General features: G+C 52.1%; 1 protein-coding gene across 2 annotated transcripts in view; it reads left to right on the forward strand.

The window, feature by feature from the left end:
• Positions 1-19,506, forward strand: part of STARD8 (StAR related lipid transfer domain containing 8) — a gene marked incomplete at both ends in the record, with an annotated part of 70,741 nt that overhangs the window by 26,503 nt on the left and 24,732 nt on the right. The window contains one exon of one of the 2 annotated variants that reach the window (XM_079727778.1): positions 5,047-5,155. The exons of the other annotated variant lie outside the window; for it this stretch is intronic. Coding sequence (XP_079583904.1) covers positions 5,047-5,155 — 109 coding nt within the window. Of the gene's footprint in view, positions 1-5,046; positions 5,156-19,506 lie in introns of those variants that run through there. 2 annotated transcript variants of the gene reach the window in all.

The following is a 19,506-nucleotide window of genomic DNA, read 5'->3' on the forward strand; positions in this document are numbered from 1 at the left end:
AAAATCTGTAGAACATATACACTGTTGCTGCCTATCCAGTAACTCTTCTAAGACTTGGCTGCAAGGACCTAGGAATGATCCTTCCCATTTTACTAAGGCCCAGAAAAGGCTAATGATTGGGCCGTAGTCAGACACAGCCAGGTGGAGACGGGAAAGACTGAGGCTCCATCCTTCACCTTTCTGCCTTCAGTTGGAAAGCTGCAGAACACTGCTCCAAGCAGCACTCCACCGCTATTCTCTCTACATCTGATCACTTTCCACTTAAAAAGTGCTCTCAGATACATTATCTCGAGGTTTGTGGGGCAGAAAAAATATATATTTCCATTTTCTAGGTGAAGAAACTGAGGTTCAATAACTTGCCAAAGGTTACACAGCTACTGAATGGTAGAACCAGGACTTGAGGCCAGAGTTGTGCCCAAACTGCCCTCTAGTTGTCCACAGAGTGCATTTGACCAGCATGGGAAGGATAGAGCCAATTGGGTGAAGCATAATGTTTGAGACCCAAAGCAGAAAACCCCAACTCCCTGGGGTGACATTTAAATGCTTTGCTCTTTTCCATATGAACCTCTGAATTGCACAGAGTCATGGGGCCCTTGGGAGGGAAACACAGAAGCCAGTGAGGTCAGTTCTCTGGAGCAGACCCCAGAGCTGCCAGCTTCCGTGGCTTGCTAGATGTAGATGCCCCATCAGCCCAAATGGCTTTGTGGTCAGGGTGCCAGGTTTGAGTCAACCACACAAAGGGCACGAAAGGGTGGACGGGCCTTCTCTCTCTTCCCCTCTCACCAAGTGTGGTTGCATTTCATGCTTGGTCACTGAGCCATCCTGACGTTCCTCTACCCCAGTGATGTTGGGGAAAGAAGACCCCAAATCTTTCTGCCACCATTGAGTTTGGGCAAGGCTGCTTCTGGGTCATTCATTCAGTCCTTGAACAAATATTCCCTAAGTGCCAACTCTGTGCCAAGCTCCTTCCTGATCAATGGGTATGCCATAAATAATAAAACACAGTCCCTAGTCTCAGAGGATCCAAACTCTTTTTTTTTTTCCAAACTCTTATTGGACAGGAAGACATACAGATAACTCAACTCAATATAGAATTATTGCTGATGAAACTGAGCTGAGGGAGCAATTGGAAAGGGAACGGCTTATGCTATTCATAGGAGTGGCTACAAGGATCTGTGGGACTTTGCCAGGTGCAGGAGATAGGGCAAATACCTTAATCTCTTTGTACCTCAGTTTCCTCATCTGTAAAATGGGATAATAATAGTACCTAGATGGTTTCTGTGATGAGTCCATGAGTTAAAATGTGCATAGAGCTTAGAATAGTGCCAGGTACATTGAAAGCACCACGTAAGCGTTTGTGAAATGAGTCAAGGAAATAAGGATAAGCTTTCTTTGTGTGTGTGAGAGAGAAGAGCACATGTAACACATTGGGAGGGCTAATGATGTTTAGTGTGTTCTGGGAAGGCCAGCTGCTTTGGCTGGGTGAGCTTGTGTGGAACTATGAATGTCAACCTTAGAAGTGTGAACTTGTCCCTGTGGATGACGGGCAGCCCTTTCTGAAGTTGGATTTTTGCTATGGAGGGTGGCAGAGGACTCCTGTGTGAAATGCTAGTGCTCTTTCACCAGCCCAACAGGTGCTGGGTCCAAGAGACTGCCACCAGCCAAGAAGAAGTCAGCTGCCACACATGAATAGAGAGCCAGCCCTTTGCACAGCCCAGCTCCTGGCTTAGCATCGATCTAAGGAAGGCTGAGTTGGGGGGAGAGACCCTACATCTTTGCCCTCAAGGAGCTGCTCACCTCATTGGAATAAGGTCTGCTTCTGCTAAGAATCAACTGAATTTTCCTGGTTTGAAGCTGTGGAGATGTGTGGGTGAGAAGCTCTGTTGTGGCTGGAGAGGCAGTATGTATAGTGATTACTAGCCAAAGGTGACAGGCTTGTCTGGGTTTCAAGCCCAGTGGTCACTTCCCAACTGTGCTGCCTCGGGCAAATTACTTAATCTCTCTGTGCTGCAGTTTTCCCGCCAAAAATGAGGGCAACGATAATAACTTGACCTCCTCACAGAGTTGTCACGATGATTAAAGCACAGTCGTACGTGGAAAGTGCTTAGAACTTTGACTCACATAACAAGTGCCTCATAAATGTTGTTAGCTATTCTCAGTGACTGAGGGCCTACCATGTGTCAGGTGTCTGGCACCCCTGGGGTCAAAGGCAGTGCCCTAGAGGCATATGGATGCACAGGACCAATGGGGCTCATCTTCCTGGAGTGTCAACTTTCCTTAAAGGCTTAAAGGAGAAAAACACCCATTTTTACATGAAAACAATATGGATGTACACTGGAGTTAACTGGAAAATTCAAGTAGATGTTTAAGAGCTGGGATTTTAAAGACATTCCCTGCTTGGAGATAAAGCTTCAGGTTACATCTTCAGCCCCCAGGGTTTCTACACATTCTTCCCCCTAAGCCTTAAGGGTCCTGGGGTACAAAAGTTCCAGCCACACAAACACATGTGAGCTCACGGGACCTTTATGATGCATCATTCTCTGGGGTAAGGAGGATCACTGCATCATATGGGTGAAAACTGAGGTTTGGGGTTCAGATTCTGCCATCGCCACTTATTAGCTGTGCGAACTTAGCAAGTTACATTATCTTTGTCGTCCTCAGTTTCTTCATCTGTAAAATGGGTGTGATGGTGATAATGATGATTACCTGCTTTATCTGGTTGTAGTAAGAATTAAATAGATTAGTATGCAAAAAGCACTTAGAACAACGGCAGGCATATAGTCAGTGCTCAATACACATTAGCTTTTATTAAATCCATTCTCACATTTCCTCCCACAACAACATTGCCAGGTGGGTGCCATCCTGTCCATGTGATGAGGCATGAAGTTGAAGCTGTAAGAGATTAAGTCAGATGCCCCCTCCTCTTTACTAACAGAGGGCATTACTGCAGTGGGGAGGAGGTGGGAATAAATGACCTCTGGGGTCCTTCCCAGTTCCCAGGTCCTATCATTCAAGTTAAACTTTGGAGCCTTTTCATATTACTGTTCTGGCTGGAGCCCAAGAAGCGGAATTCAGGAAATAGGGGAGGGACTGGCCAGGGAGGAAGATGCCTCAGCAGGGTAGGAAATGGCTGCTGCCACCCTTCCTTCTAGGCTGCTGCTGCAAGGGGCTGTATCCTGCACTCCCGCCCCACCAGAAAGCAAAAGGGAAACTCCTGTGCTTGGAAGGAGCCGACCAGGGCCTCCGTTTCCTCAGAAGGGAACTTGGCCCCATGGCAGGCGCTGTGTAGTGGCTGCTGGAAACTCAAAAGTCAAAGGCTTGGCAGCACTAAGTTGGGCACCGAGAGGGGCCTCCTGATGGCTGTTTATCCTGGCTGAGCTAATCCAGAATGGGGACTCCTGATAGGCCAGAGGGTGCTAGGAGAGAGGAATGGGCTCCCCACTGATTTGTGATCATATGAGAGAAAAACAAAAAGAACTCCATGAGACAGAATGGCCTAGTGGAAGGAGTAGACAGGAGATCTGTCTCGATTCTGAAATGAATTCACTGTGGGACCTTGGGCAAGTTCTCTTCCCCATGTAAAGAATACATTCATTCAATAAATATTTTGTAAACACCTACTGTGTGCCAGCACTGCCTTGGGAAAGGGCAAATGACATGGAGATCATCAACATGTTAATCTCGCATTCCCTTCCAGCTCTGCCACTGAGTCTATAAAAAATGGGTGCAAATTTCAGACAAATAAGAACAAATCAATTCACAAACCTCTCTTCCTTTTCCCAGCCTGTCCCTCACATATGGGTTTGCTAAGCCCTTGTCTTGTGGCACAAGAGAAGGAGACAGTAGAGGGAGGGGCTGTGAACTTCACCTGTGTAACCCCTTATCCTTATTCTCATATGTCACGGGATTATTATCCTCATGTTGCAGATGAGGAAATTGAGGCTCAGAGAGGAAAATGGCCCAGGTTATGCTGCGGTTAGTGTAGAGCCACTGTTAGACTCTCCACCCCCTTACTAGCCACCACCACAGGTGGAATGGAAATGGCCAGTTCTGAGAGCTGGCATCTTACTGCCTTCCCTCCATTGTCAGCAAAGCGGGATAGGACTCCCCACCATTCCCAAGTTAGGTAATGTAAGTTTGCTTGCATAGATGGAGGTTAGGGGTAAGGAAATGGGTTATGCAATTTAGGGTCCTGGGTCCAGGCTTTTTTTGGTGGTGGATGCCCAGTGCTGATCTCTTTGAGAATAAAAGCAAACCTTTCTTTATGGAGACTGTACTCTGTGCCAGGTACCATGATCAGCCCCTTTACATCCTCATAACTGTCCTGCAACAGAGAGATAATTGTCCCCTGCTTAGATGATGGCCAAGTCATTTGTATTCTTGGGCCTCAGTTTGGGGTTTGTAACACAAGAAAGTCTTTAAGGAATGCTTCTGCTCATAAGGTCCAGGATATTCTTGGCACTAGAACGGTTTCAAGGGGTCCTTGTTGGAACCCAGGGTCCGTTGCTGTTGTCAGACAGACAAAAAACAGGGTTGGGGGGTAATGAGAACTATGGGGTGGAGGAGGCCCAGGAGTGAGTCAGCCAGCCAAGAAGGCAGGAGCCATTGTTGCCTTCTCCATCTGGATGTTGCACAAGGTCTTCCGTCATGTCACGTGGTTGGTGAGATGTCGAGTAGAAAGGAGGTGGAGAGGCTGACCTGGTGACTAAAAAGACCCTCACTATCTCGAACTGGAGCGGGAGAAGTGGTATGGGTCGTGAGACACCTCTCAAATAGGGGGCCCGGGTGGAGAAGGCCGGAGGGGCACCCCAACCCCAGAGAGGAGGCCCGATGGCGATGGGGAGGCCGACTAGTGGAGCTAAATGACTTGAGGCTGGTGTAGGACAGAGAAGGGGGAGTTTCTGCTCAAGGTGGGGGCGGGGAACTTTCTAGTCGCCCCTGGGGGGCGGGGCTAGCTCGGCCCCTCCCTCCCTTCCTCGGCGCTGCCCGGCCGAGGGCTCAGTCCTGGGGCCTCCACCCGAGGCGCGCCGGAGCCGCCGCGGACTCATGGCCCAGGCGCAGGGCTGGGGACAGGCCTTGCGGCTCCCGAAGCTCCGGACGTGGATGCCGCGGGGTGTGAGGGACACCCGCTGGGACCCGCCGAGCTGGAAACCAGGTGATCAGAGCCGGGCGGACCCTGCGGGAGGTCGGGGCTCGGCTGCACTGAGCCCGGCGTCCCCGCGCTGCCACCCGCCGGCTCCACACTCCCGGGCCCCTCGCCGCCTCGTCTGTTGTTCCAGTCCCGTTTTCATGGATTTCATCTGTCCGTTTGTTTAAACCCCGCCCCTGGCTGGCAGCCCCCTTTTTCAGACGTTCCACCCCCGCAGCCTGCTTGCTTCTAATTCTTAGCCAGCTCTCTCAGTCCCTGGGTGCACCATCCTTTGATCCCTATGGTCTGACCGGCTTCGTCCCTACCCACCTCTCTCCCTGTGTGGGCATCCTCCTCTCAGAAAGAACAGGCTACTGTGATTATTAACACATAGTAGGCAGTTTTAATAAACAGTATGTTCCTGGCCCCTTATTCCTCCAGCACTTTCTTTGTCGCTGCCTCTGGCGTGGCGCTTGCACCCTCCTCTATGTTTTCCTGTTCCACTATATGTCTGACCCTCGGTCTGTATTTTTACCTCTTCGTTCGAATATCTGTCCATCCTTCTATCCCACGTTTTGTCTCCGTGTCTTACTACCTAGCCGGTAGCTCCCTACACTCCCCGTCATCCCAAGGGCCCCTTCCTGCCCCACTTTGTCCCCTAGTTGTGTGACACAGCCCAACCACCCTGGCAGCACATTTTTAGTCAGCTGGTAAAGCCTAAGAGCTCCATCCCAGGTCCTGTTAACACTCCAACAGGCCTCCAAGAGTGCCTGGCACTTTGTCTTTTTTTAAAATGGAAAAAATATATGTTTCTTTGAGCACGGAAAAGAAAACCTCCCAGGCTCTGCCTGTTCCTTTTCCCTGGTAATTTCCCCCTTGCTCCCACTCAAAAGGCATATAGGGAATAGCAAACCAGGTTTAGATTTGTCATGGAACTTGAATGCATTGAAGGATGGGGGCTGTGGAGATCTCAGATCATACCCTCTGACTGTATATATGTGGACACTGAAGCCCAGAGAGGGCAAGACTCTCAGTCCAGTCACACAGCGTCTCTGTGGTAGAAGCAGGGTAGAAGCCAGAGTTGCAGTGTCCTGGCCCCTGATCCAGGAGCCTTCGTGAGAGTGGGAACCAGAAGCTGCTTTCCTGGTGTTTCTCGGGGATCAGTTGATCCAGAGACATCAGATATGCAACCTGGGAGCCTTACTGTCCTCTCCTGTCTCCTTGTCCTCTGGGACCTAACCTGGCTGCCCACCTGCCTGGGTTGCGCATTCTCCATCCGGGGCTGCTATTGCCTCCTGCACTGGCATGGGAGTTCCAGGAAGGTAAGGACCCTTGTTGGGCCTATCTACCCTGTTCCCCACGCAAGCCCCTGTCAGTGCCTGGATGTCCTTGTTGACTGACAGGTTGATGTGTATGCGTAGGGGAGCCCTGGTGCTGGCTCAGGGTCAGATCAGAACTTTTATTTGTGTGTGTGTGTGTGTGTGTGTGTGTGTGTGTGTGTGTGTGTGTGTAGGGATATTGAGGAGGGGGAGAGCTGTGCTTGCCAAAGGGCCCACTGAGATGAGACAGGGACTCCAAGGCCAAGGAGAACCCACACCCTTTGCTGAGTGGCCCTGGAGCCACATCACACATCCCATGCCCTCTCTGATGTCATCCTGGGGCCTCTAAGGGCTATCCTTCAGGGGAGGGAGGCAGGGTGGATGGGTGGCCAGGGGACAGGCACTGTCTGTCTGAACTGAGATTGCCAAACCCCAGAGACCCACAATCACAGGGTTGGTCTGGGCCAGGCTGTGGGCAGAACCTGTAAAAGCTACTCTCCGCCCCCATCCTCCCCCTCCCCCCAGCAGCCCTCCAACTTTGTGGGCTGCAGCATGAGGTCAGGCTGTGGTGGGCTGGTGGTGGAGCCTGTGGGTGGGAAGGAAGAGCCCCCTCTTTCCTCCTCCTTCATCTCCTCCTCACCTTCCCAGAGCTTGTCTTGGGAGCTGCTTCCTGGGAGGGACATGTGGAAGGGTCCCAGGCAAGGGGGCAGGATCCTGAGCTCTGTTCAGGGGCTCTGGGAGTCTACTGCTGCAGGGTGAGCTGAGGACAGCACTGGAGGCAGAGGTCGGGTCTCCAGCCATCTGGACCAGCTTGGCCCCAGCCCCCTCGCTTTCTCTGCATCTCACCTCAGCCCTACCCCTTCCTTTACTGCACTTTCTTCTGCTCTTTCTCACCTGGCTGTCTGCTAACCCCCATCCTCAGAGGACCCTCACACCCCACCACCCCTTCCTTTGCAGAAGCCCCATGCATGTAGGGTTTCTGGGAGCCCCACCCCTTGGGGACACACAGAGAAGCTCACAGGAGCAGAGAATAATCTGGAAAGAAGGGACCGTAGAAACCCGGACCCAGCCCTGTTTTTCCAGATGAGGAAACTGAGCCTAGACAGGAAGGAGCGAGTTGAGGGCTGAAACTAGATCACGCAGAGGGAGCTGTTGGGGAGGTTAGAGGGACTTTCCTCTGACCTCAGCTGCTTGTATGTGTGCATGGGGAGGGTGCGAGGCAAGGTGAGGGGCTCGAGCTGGAAGTGGGCTTGCCTTTGCTCATTTCCCTTCAGCACACTGTGACCTTCCTCTGAAGGACAGGAATGGCGTGGGGTGTGGGGGCTGGGGGTGGATATCCTGCTCCGGGTGTCCGTGCCCAGTGTGACCCCACCTATTTCATTTGGCCCAAGGCAGGCCGACTTCCCCAAGGGAATGGGGTGGGGGGTGGGGAGAGTACTGTGGGGTGGTGCACCATCTGCTTGCAGCAGAAAACCTCTAGCTCCTTTGAGATAGGCCAGTCAAGCCAGGCAGGGGTCTTATCCTGGGTGTGAAAGGGGCCCATCGCTGGGTGTGTTGTGTGGATGCTGCAGGATGCCATCAAGCTGACACTGTATCTGGTGTTTGTTAGGAACAGGAAGACAGGCTCTTGGATGTCTGAGGAAGAGCCCCGGACAGGGACTGTGTAGGCCTGGGTTTTCTGCCTCCAGCTGCCTAGTCCAAATGTCTGGAGGCAGTCATGAGCTGCCCCAACACTCTCCTCTTGATGACTGCAGAAGGCAGGTGGGAGGGAATGAGTGCCTCTATGTCCTAGCTCAAGGAGGGAGAGCCCAGAAAGGGCAAAAGTGACCCTTGAAACTCCCCTGGCCTGTGCCTGGCTTGGCCAGTGCTCCAGCTCCCCTCACAACCAGCCCAGGGCTCCCAGCCCAACACAGAGCTCCCCGCTGCAGAGCGCTCTGGGGTGTGGGGTGAGCACAGCCATGGCAGTCCCCTGGGTTGTGAGCTGACAGGGGGTCTTTGTGCTCCTCCCAGGACATAGCTCTCTGTCCCCCACCCCCACTTGGCAGTGCTCAGTGAGGTGTCTGTGTGCCCCTTACCTTTGCAAGCCCCTCCCACCACTACATTTTCCCCTCCCCACATCTGGCCCTACTCCAGCTGCCCCCTTAGTGCACACCCCCCTGACATGGCCACAGCTCCTCAGGAATTTTTTTTTTACAACCTGTCACAATCCCACGTTGGGGCAGCCTGATCAATAGCCCCTTTTCATGAGGCTGGGTGGGGGCCCTAAACCACCAGGGAGCGGTCCTTTACCCTCCCAGGCCTGATGGGTGGGCTTTCCATGAGGTCTGCAGGAATATGTGTGCAAGTGTGAGTGCGTGTGTCAGGGCACCCATGGTCTTGTGCTGGGCAGGGCTCGTCAGAGTGTAATTGATTTTCCCCTCGCAGCTCCTACTCCTCTTTTTTTCTTCCCAGTTGAGTTCCCTGGAATTATTTGCTGCTGCTCCCTTAGCTGCATGGAAAAGAGTAGTGGAAGAGTCTGTTGGGTTCCTACCTGATGTTACCCTGGGCCATTCTGGAGTGGGGCTATGGGTCTACCTGCAACAGCCTGAGGAACCCCCATCCTGGGCAGGGAGGGGTGTAGGGACTGTTTTAAGTCCTCAGATAGGTGCCTATTGGGATGCAAGTGTCTCAGAGTGAGGCTCAGGGTAAGGACATATAGAGTTTCGCTCTGCCACTGCCTAGAAGGAAGGAGCTGAGTTGCCCTGGCAAAAAGCTTAGCTCTGCAACACCTTCAGTGCCATCCTGTCACCTGTCACCCTTTACAGTACAGCCTCACATCCATTGTCTCAACTTTGCCCACTAGGGATTGTACTCTCCCCTCATTTTACAGATGAAGAAACTGATGGTTGGAGTGGCACAATGACTTTCCCTTGGTGACACAGCCAGAAAGCTGTGGAACTGGGACTAGCACCAAACTCTCCTACTTCCTGATCCAGGGCTCACTCTACCATTGCTCAGTGCCTCTGTCAGCATATCTAACACTTAGAAGCACTGTCTAGGTGCCAGCCACCGTTCTAAGTGTCACTTAGTCCAGTGGATCTGCTTAGCAGCAGAATAAGGTCAGGACTATTATGATCGTCCACACTTTACAGATGAGGAGACTGAGGCACAGAAAGTTGGAAAGTAATTTGCCCAAGGTCACACAGCTAGTAAATAGCAGAGTTGCACTTTGCACCCAGGTTGTCTGGCTCCAGAATCCATTGTACTGCCTTTTGTATGACACAGTTGGGCTGTGGTAGTGGTAGAATGAGGGAAGCGCCCGTGCCTCAGGCATCGAAACACACGCACTCACCCTGAGGCTTTTTCACCTGCCCTCAGCCTACCCCCATGAAGACTACATTTCTCTGCCTGATGGTTGAGCTGACATCCAGGGCAGCAGCAGCACTATAGGACACACAGGAAATAGGGGGGTTTATGGAAAAAGGGATGGCAAAGACCTGGAGGCTCCAGTTATCTCTAGAGTCATTCAAGATGCAGCCCAGAAAGGAACCTGTGAAAAGGTACCATGTTCTCATCTTCCAGGCACCATTACCGAATATCTGTTCTATGCAAGACTCTGGCTTAGGTTGGGGGTGGGGGGCTTGGGGAACAAGGGCTGCTGGTGGTTGAAGGAGATCAACTATCTTTGTTTTTCTGACTAGGCTGAGCTCTCCTTGCTTTTCTGAAGCTCATGGGATATGGGAAAGATCAAAAAACACCCAGAGAAATAGCCTAGACATTGCTTGGGCCATTTCAGAATGTCACAATGTGCGTGGCAAATATTAGGATTGTAGCTTTCGCTGACTACTGTGTTCACTCATTACCAGATTTTTTTTTTTTTTTTTTTGCCGTACGCGGGCCTCTCACTGTTGTAGCCTCTCCCGTTGCGGAGCATAGGCTCCGGATGCGCAGGCCAGTGGCCATGGCTCACAGGCCCAGCCGCTCTGCGGCATGTGGGATCTTCCCGGACCGGGGCACGAACCCGTGTCCCCTGCATCGGCAGGTGGACTCTCAACCACTGCGCCACCAGGGAAGCCCCAGATGTTTTTATTGAGTGCCTAGTCTATGCCAGGCACTGTGAAGCTCTTGTTCTCATTATTTATAGCAATTGCTCCTTTTGTAGTTTTTGTACTCTTTGTAGTTTTTGTACTTCCTGTAGTTTTCCCTTTTGCAGTTTTCAGGTTTGATTGCCTTTTTTTTTTAAAAGAATTGGGTATCTCAGAACCCATCATATCTGATTCAGTTAAATGTATATACCAAAAGATAAATTGGGTTTTTTGCTCATCATTCGTTTGATTGTATTTATTTGTGGCTGTCCCTTGAGTATCTTTTAACATTCATTCACCCATTAGCAAACATTATTGGGAAGCTACTGTAGGCACTCTGCGTGGTGTCATGCGGTGGATGGAATCTGCTCTGACATGGTTTCCTGCCCTTAGGGAAGCTCTAGGATCATTGCAGGACCCACACTCTTATATTCTTCTAGCCTTTTCCAGAAGCAAGATAAGTTTGGCTCCAACTCAGAGCCTTAGGGATACTTACAAATATAGCAACCCAGTCTCAGGAAGGTCATCTTGAGTGACCCATCATAAAGGTTTCTTCTCACCCATCATAAAAGTTTCTGACTCTGGGTAGGATTTTGTTTCCAGGAGTGAGTTCTGGCATACAGGCCTCATCCACATCCAAGACCCAAGGGGACATGGCTCATCTGGAGCAAAGTGCCAGCTGTGTGCGGTCATGCCATTGAGAGGAAAAGAGGTGTATACACAGGAGGTAGCCTTGCTTCACCATTTCTCCTCTGATTCTCATCAGGGATGGCAGGGAAGGAAGGTGGAAGAATTCCAATTTGGCCTAATGTACTGAAGGCCAGACAAGAGGTGTCACCTGGGGCTAGGTCTGGCTCTGCCATTGCCTCGGACGACCTTAAGAAAGTTGCAGTCCTAAGAAACATTAATTTTTGCTCTCCTCAGTGTTGGGTATTCTAGGCAACAAGTTGGATGCAGTCCCTGCTTTCTAGGAATCTCAGCTTCATTTCTCCCATCTGTTAGAAAACTGGTGTGCATGTATTGTTACTGCCATGGATTTGCTGGGAAAAGTTGAGTGAGTCATCTCTTCTTAGTTTCTGCATTTGTAAATGTGGAGGATGGTGATTGGATGGCATGGGGTCTTGGGTATTTCCATCCCTGGCTAATAGGAGTCCCCAAGTCAACAATGAAATCAAAGTGTGAACTTGTGTTGGACCCTTGTGAGGAAAGGCAAGAGAGAAATCAAATCTTAACACTCGGTTTCTTACTGAATTTAAACAGGCTTTCTGGTGGTACTTGCTGTCACAACTCTTGGGAGCCCTCTCCTACTATGATTAATGCAAATGACCCAAGTTTTCCGTGCATTTCTCTGCAGAGGTAGAGTCTGGACACGGGGCAGAGAGTGGGGGAGTTGCAGAATGCTGAGGCCTGAACAAGGTGGGAATGGCAACTTCCTTCTCAAATATCTAATGTTCTCTTGGTTGCCCCAACTAATCGGAGATCTCACCAAAGTTGTGTCTTCTGAACTCCCTGTAAATTATCCTCAGCAAGCCACTGAACCTTCCTGTGCACACGGCGTAAGTATTTAAATTCCCCTCCACGGTGCCAGTCACTTACAGAGCTCAATAGATATTAGTCTGCGTGCCCGGCCACCCGGTTCCTTCACCCTTAGTTGCTGGCCCTGGGCTTGTGCCTTGTCCCAGCTCCCCCCCCCCCCCCCCAGCATTGGTGTGACCGGAGGAAGTGGCAGCAGCGCGGGGATTGGAAGAACTCGAAGGCAGAGCCCCTCCCACCACAATTTGGGCCGCTTTCTGGGGAGTTCGGTGGGCCGGACTGCGCCCTCATTGGTCGAAGGTCCTGTAGGTGGGCGGGGCGTCCCCGTCCCCACCACCCGACTCGCCGCTGGTCCCTCCCCACCTGCGCAGAGAGTGGCCGCGGGTTGACAACAGCTAAGCAGCCGGCAGCTGCTCCTCTGGCTGGCACCGTTACCCCCGCCCAACCCCAGGCTCCGCGCGTGCCTCCCGCCCGCTGGCAGCTGCGTCGGGGTCTCGAACCCAAAGCGACGGACGCGGCCTCCAGGTGGGAGTTGGGGCGACGGCCGGGGGAGGTCGGGGCCAGCGGGGGGCCGGGGCTCCCTCGCCTCTCCTCGCCTCGCCTCTCCGGCGCGCTCCGGCCCCCGCTCTTAGCGGTTCGGCTGCGCGGCGTCCACGGGAGACGCGGAGGGAGCGAGCCGAGCCATTTGCGTCCCCAGGATTTGAGGCCGGTGTCGCCGAAATTGGGAGACCCCCAGAGCCCGCCAGCCGCGCTTCTCCCTAGGAAGCCTCGGGAGTGGGGTGGTGGAAGGCGGCTGTCCGCCCATTACCCCCGGGCCTGACTGGAGCCCGGAGCCGTAGTTCAGGGGCTTCGGAGACAGGCTGGAACTGGGCGGCGTGGCGGGGCTTGGGCTTTGCGGTCGGGTCACGCCGCTTTTCCTCTCCTCTCCTCCTTCCTCTGCTTTGAGCGCACTTCCAGGAAGCCCCTGGTTGAGCGGCATGGGCTTTCCCCTCGGCCACTGCCTTCCTTCTGAGAAACGCCCGCACTTTCCTGGTATTGAGGTGACAGCGGGGATCAAGCGAAAACCTTTGGATAAGTCGCTTCTTCCAGGGCTCAGTTTCCCCATGAAGTCCAAAATGGGTTTCGATTAGAGAACCTCTGAGCAAAGGCCTTTTAGTGGAAGTTTTTGGGATTTCCCAATTAGATAGTCTGAGGTTCTCTCCTCCATTTCTCTTCTCCCAAACTCTTTAAAGTACTGAGTTACGACTCAGGGAACCAAGGCTCAGCCACTAATTCATGTGACCTTAGGCGAGTCATGCTACTTCTGTGGGCCACAGTGTTTTCAACTGCACCTTGGGTGGTGGGCTGGATTTCGGTGTCTAAAGGGCCAGTCTCTTCCACCCTGACATCTGGTGACTTGTCCAGGCTCTTAAACTGGCAGGTAAAGGGTTGTTTCTGAGATGCCTGGGGCGACAGGAGCTTTGCAGATGGAGAGCCTTGTGGTGATTATGCAGCTAAGCCAGCTGGAAAACTAGTGGTGTTGGGGAGGGCAAGCAGGACAGCAGCCGGACTGGTGGGGAGTGGTGGGGCCAATACAGAGCCCTGGGCCCCAGAGGTTGGGCTGGAGGGCCTTGGCTTGTCTCCATCTCACTCAGAGCACCCACGTCTGCCGACCCCGAAGGAGACGGTGATGAATCACACCCAGGGCTATTTTCAAAGCCTGACTCCTACTGTGGACCTGTTCCCGCCCCCACTCTAGGGGTTGATGTCCCCACCCACCGTCTGTCTTACTGCTCTCTGAATTTTCCCTTCACTTTCATCCTCCTGGAGTAGAAGAGAGACAGTTCTTGTCGGGGGAATGAGAGGGCAGGCAGCCCAAGGGCGTAGAGAAGGTGGTGACTGCAGGTGGTTTCTGAGTGGTTGATGGAGTGAACCGAAAGAATGTGATGGGAATGATGGTTTTAGGGGTGGGGGATTCTTTCACCCTAAAGCTACAGCTACCATATCGCTGGACATTCTGGGCTGGTCCTCATTTCCAGGATTTGGCCTTTGTCCAACTATGTTCTGCATTTGGGATTTGGAATTTCTACTCCCTGGACCTCTGTAGTTAGAAAACACCACATGGATAGAGTCTGGTTGCCCCTATTTGCTTGCCTTTTCTCCACTCCGTAAGCAGTTCTTGGAGAAGTATGCTAAACCTCTCTGTGCATCTGCAGCTCCTCTCCCTGATCTGGAGAGGAGAGGGAGATGATATCCGAAGGTGTTTAGGGCAAGAAGAGGCTGAAGTTGCACTAAAGGGCTGTGTACCCTGTGTGAGTCCTGGTGGGGGGGGCAGGTGGCATGAGTCTTGTGGGGAAGACAGAAGACAACACTTCCTGAGTTTGAACAGAGGAGTGAAGGAAGTGGAACAGAGAAGTCCAAACTTTGACACTCTCTGTGTCTTCTTGAGGTTTAAAAATTCCATTCTTAGGGCTATAGATTGGAGAGGCAGCAGAGGACCCCTTGAGCCGGGTATAGGGGTAACAGCAGCAACACAAAAGCAAGAAAGTCCCGAAGGGAGGAGAGGATCGAGTCTCTAATGTGGCTGCTGTGGCAGCGGTCAGTGCTTTTCTGCCCGGAGACTTCTGGAGCTCCCTGTTCCAGCCTTGGAAAGTTCAGGTTCAACAGATGACAGGTTTAACAAAGGCAGGCTGTGCCTCCACCTTCTTGGGGAAGGTGGGGCATGGGGTCTCTCACTGGAAGGAGGAGTTGCCTCTGGCTTGAATAGGATAAGGAGAATGTTTTTCTTGGACTCCCAGTTTGGTAAGATCGAGTGTCATGGCCCTGGGCCTTTGGGAGGCTGTTATCAGATAAAGTAAATATAGGGGATCTGAAAGATGCAAGGGCTCTAGGATGGGATGTGTGAACTCCCCCACCCTGCAACCCTAAACAGAGGAGTTGAGCACAGGGCTGGAAACACAGTTATTGGTGTTAAGGGTTTATTACAGCTTTATTCATCTGTGGCCCGGGGCCTTGGTTTATGTGTGTATATTAAGGGGGAGTGGGTGCTAGTAAATTTGAATCAGTGGACAAGAGGCACCAGTCTGGGCCCTTGTCACCAGTCTGAAGTGCTGTGTTTGTGTGTTGAGTCTCCTCTTGCCCAGACTGCCACCTTGGGAACTTGCATGCCCACTGTTGCTGTTCCTATTTACCTGCAACCTCTCAGGGACTGCAGAACTGGAGGTTAAGTTCCTCAGGAGTCCAGCATGGTGCGAGGCCAAGAACTGGGGACTGGGAGCAGGACTCATGGAGGTTTAAATCCAGGCTCTGCTGCTCCACTGAGTCTCTCAGACTCTTAGTTTTTCCCCGTTTTTTCCACTTTACTGGATTAAACAAGAGGATCCATGGCTAAGTGCTTGGTGAACTACCAAGTGCTATATAAATTATTGGTCATTAAGTTCTTGGTACTAGGTCTTGTGGAGGACACAAAGTGTAACCCCCAACTTCAGGGAACCTACCATCTAGTAGATGGGGGTTAGTGGCCTGAATGGTACACGACACACTAAGTCTTTACCTTGGTGAGGGCTTTAAAAAATAATTATGAAGAATTTCGAACATACATAAAAGTAGAGGTGATTAATGTAATAAGGTCCCATGTGCTCGTCACCCAACTTCAACAGCCGTTAGCCCATGGCCAATCCTTCCCTGTATATGCCTCCATCTACTTCATTCTCTTTCTTGTTATTTTGACATGAATCCGAGACACCTTTTGATTTATCTATAAATAATCATATATATATATATATATATATATATATATATATATATATATATGAGTGATAGGGACTTAAATGATAGACACTGCACCACTATGACACTTTAAAACAGTCCCTTAATATCATCAAATATCCTAACAGTGTTCATATTTCCAGTTGTTGAGGAGGATATTTTGCCCTGGGAGGCCTGACCAGGGAGCAGTGGCTTTTGACTGAGGGGAAGGTGACTGACAGAGGCAGTGACATTTGAGCTGAACCTTGAAAGAGAGGCCCAGGAAAGGTCTGAGCTGGAGGGATTATGGAGCCCTATCCCCTTGTTTTACAGTGCCTGCTGCCATCTCTGAAGCTCTGGTTCTGGGGCTCGGGCTCCCAAGGCCGACTTGTGGAGGCTTCTTGTGGAAAGTACATGCATGCTTTGGTTCTCTAGTGGTAAATGAGAGTTCTGACTCTCTTTCTGGCCTCCCCAGTTCCAGGGCCACCCAGGATCTTGAGGTCGGCAGGCCTGGGAGAATTCCTGGGAGGCTGCTTGCCTCCTGGCCCCTCCCCTGCCCCTGGCCCCTGAGGCCAGTTCCATTTCAGAGCAAAACAGGATGCATTCAGGATGAGCGTCTTTCCCAGCTTGTCATCTAATCACCATGACCCAGCTTGGAGCTTCCTCTCTCATTCATGATAAAAACCCTCACTGTCTCGCTTTTCCCTCCCACTCCAGTAAGGGTGTGCTGACTTCCTCCATATCCGGGCCAGCCTTCCTCCACCCCTGTGTGGAGCTGAGAGAGCGCTTCCCTCATCCAGGCCTCGCTGCCCCAGAGCCTCCTGCTCTTGGGCTGTCCTTGGGAAAGGAGTGGCTCCTTTCCAACAAGCCTGGGGTCCTGCCACTGCTTGGTTAATGATTGAGCCACATAATAACCTCTTTGGAAAGTCACCTCTAGGGATGGCCATTAACTAACTCTTTGTCCACCCCAGGCCTTAAAGGAACCCCATTTCTGAGCCCTTACCTTCCCCCAAGGGGACATTAATGAACATTCAGTCATGGGAACTTCTGGGGCCAATTAAACTTCTGCTCCTCTGTTTTCACTTGGGCAAACAGAAGTAGTCATTCACATTGCTTGAAGGACACATATGCAACTTGGGTGGTATTATAGAGAGGGGCAGGGAGTTGAGTTAATAGGGATTCAGATGGACAGTGGGGTAGGAGTTTTTTTGGGTTTTTTTAGGCATCAGAGTCATAAGGGGGTTGGGGTGTTTCCAGGAGCAGCTGACTCCCTGATCTCAATCTGAAAGTCTAAACGAGCAAGAAATGCCCACCCAAAGGGTTTGCCATTACTGGGGGTGGGGTGGAGCTGTGTGTGTTTGTTTTCAGTCCGCTGTAGGTCCCTTCACACCAGGTTGGGACATGAGGCCTGAGACCTCCATAGTGGAGGAGGAGACCTTCCTCAGAGAACCTGTATCTTGACAAGCAGTGGGAGTTGGGAATGGTCAAGCTAGGACCCAGGTCCAATTTAGAAAGCTCTAGACCACAAGAAGCTTTCTGCAGTTTCAGGGAGACGAGAAGGAACCAACATTTAGTGAACCCTGTGGGCCTACGATAGGGTCAGGAAACCTGGCTTCTGGTTGTGTCTCTCTACAGCACCTCTCCATGAGTGACTTCAGAGAAGACATTTGCTTTCTCTGGACCTAGGTCTTTAAAATGCAGGGCCCATGGCATGGACTCAGTGGTCTCCCAGGCTTCCTTTTGGCCATGAGCGTATGCGTTTCCAGTCAAGAGCATTTTCTTATCCACAAGGCAAAGGTGAGCCGGCTTCAAATTCTGCCAGGGCCAGTCACTGGTCAATTAGGGCTGGCCGGGCCTTGAACTGCCAGAGCTTGGGTTTTCCTTGAGCGTGGGCTTTTGTGCAGTTTGCTCTCTCACCCCTCCTCATGTTTCCATCTGTCTCAGGTGGCCACCCTCTGACCCATTCAGCCACAAGTTAATGAGTGACCTGCTCCCCCTGGGTAGTACCAGCCCAAGGTGCTCCTGAGATCCCAGGTCTCTGTGGGAATCAGCCGAGGGCCTAGCCAGCTCCAGTCACCTTTATGCTTCTCCCACAATACCCCAGAGGTAGGAAGCAGACAGAGCTTGGGGAAGAAGAACCTTCAGAGGGCAGTGGGTCTGACTCTCTTTCTGAAGCTCGGGTCTTCCCCCTCCAAGTACTTGTGCAGCTCCTGTCACCCATCTTCAATAACTGGGAGTGCAATGTTTCAAGGTGGTTGCTTACATCCATGTCATCTCCAAAAGGTTTTTCTGATGTTGAGCTGATCTCTGTCTCCCTATGGCTTTTACCCCTGAGTCCCAGCTCTGCCCCCTGGGACCACTTAGACCCTATCTGTTCTCTCTGATCTGTAGATGTCTGAGGACAGAGCCCAAGTCCCCCTGTGTTTTCCCCAGGCCAAACAGCCTCAGCTCCTCCAAGTGCCCCTCAGGGGACCTGGGACCAGTCCCCTTCCCAGCCCCATTACTGTCCTTTGCACATGCTACCCTTTGTGGCTCTGGGGCACGAAATGGGGCTCTGGAAGTCCCTCACTCTCCTCTGCTTTTCTGTAGCCTGAACTTTTCCAGAAGACTTCTCCATTAACTTTTCCTGGTTGACTCCAGAATCTCAGGTAGATTCTGAACCCCAGGAGTCCTGGGTCCAAACACCTTATACGGTTCTCTCTGATTTGTTGGTCATTCCGGTCCAGCCAGCTCCCATGACTGTGGTGCCCTGGGAGGGTAGGGCCTTCTTCTCAGTGCTCCCACAGCGGAGGGCAGGCCTGAGGGGAGGAGGTGCTCACTGGGATGGGCTGACTGCATTGTACTGTGTGGGGGGTGCCCCTATAGCCCGCTTTCCTGTGACTTGCTTTTGCCTCTTGAGCTGGTCGGGGGGTGGAGGAAGGGGATATTTTAAGGAGCGTCGAAGCTGGAAATGAGTCCGAGCCATGCCCACAGTGGGGCCTAGAAGGGTGAATCAGACGGGGAGAAACACCAACTCAGCCACGCCTCTAGCAGTTGATGATGATGACATTGACGTGTCCTCCCATTTCTTTAAAGTTTCCAAGGCACTTTCACTTCCACGATCCCATTCTGTTCTCAGAGGAGCCCAGTCAGATAGACAGTGTGATCCCCCCAGTGTGATCCTGGCTGATCCCCACCTGAGGCCCAGAGAGAGGAAGGGCACAGTCTCCAGGGAGGGAGGATTTGGAACCCAGGTCTCTGACGCTCAGCCCTCCCTGTTTCCCCCAAACCACACTCGGCAGCTAGGGCAGCTGGGGCTGACTTGGCAGCTTCCCCACCACAGAGGAACCTCTGCCCAAGCTGCAACTCTGTTCCCATGGTAGAGGGAGTGACCTCCAGGGGAGGTGCCCGAGGATTTCCTGTCCTTTATCTGGGCTGGCCAAAGGCAGGCCTGTCTGAGGTGTGAGATGATAGGCACTTGCAGCCAGCCTTTCTGCTCCAGGCTGAAGTCAAGTCAGGAGGGACAGGGGCAGCGAGCTTGGGAAGCCCCAAACATCTGGTCTGAGCCGCCCTCACCTGAGTAGGGCCTTCTAAATGGGAACAACAAAGAGGGGCATGTGGGAAAGCGGCCAGCGTGGAGCCGAAGCAAAACACCCCCCGAAGTGTACACACGGAGCCTGGGGCGGGAGAGTGTCATGGTGAAGAGTGGGGACTCTGGTATAATGCAGCACTGGGTGACTTTGGGCAAATTACGTAA

Source organism: Hyperoodon ampullatus (assembly GCF_949752795.1).
Source record: "Hyperoodon ampullatus genome assembly, chromosome: X".
Taxonomy (NCBI): domain Eukaryota; kingdom Metazoa; phylum Chordata; class Mammalia; order Artiodactyla; family Ziphiidae; genus Hyperoodon; species Hyperoodon ampullatus.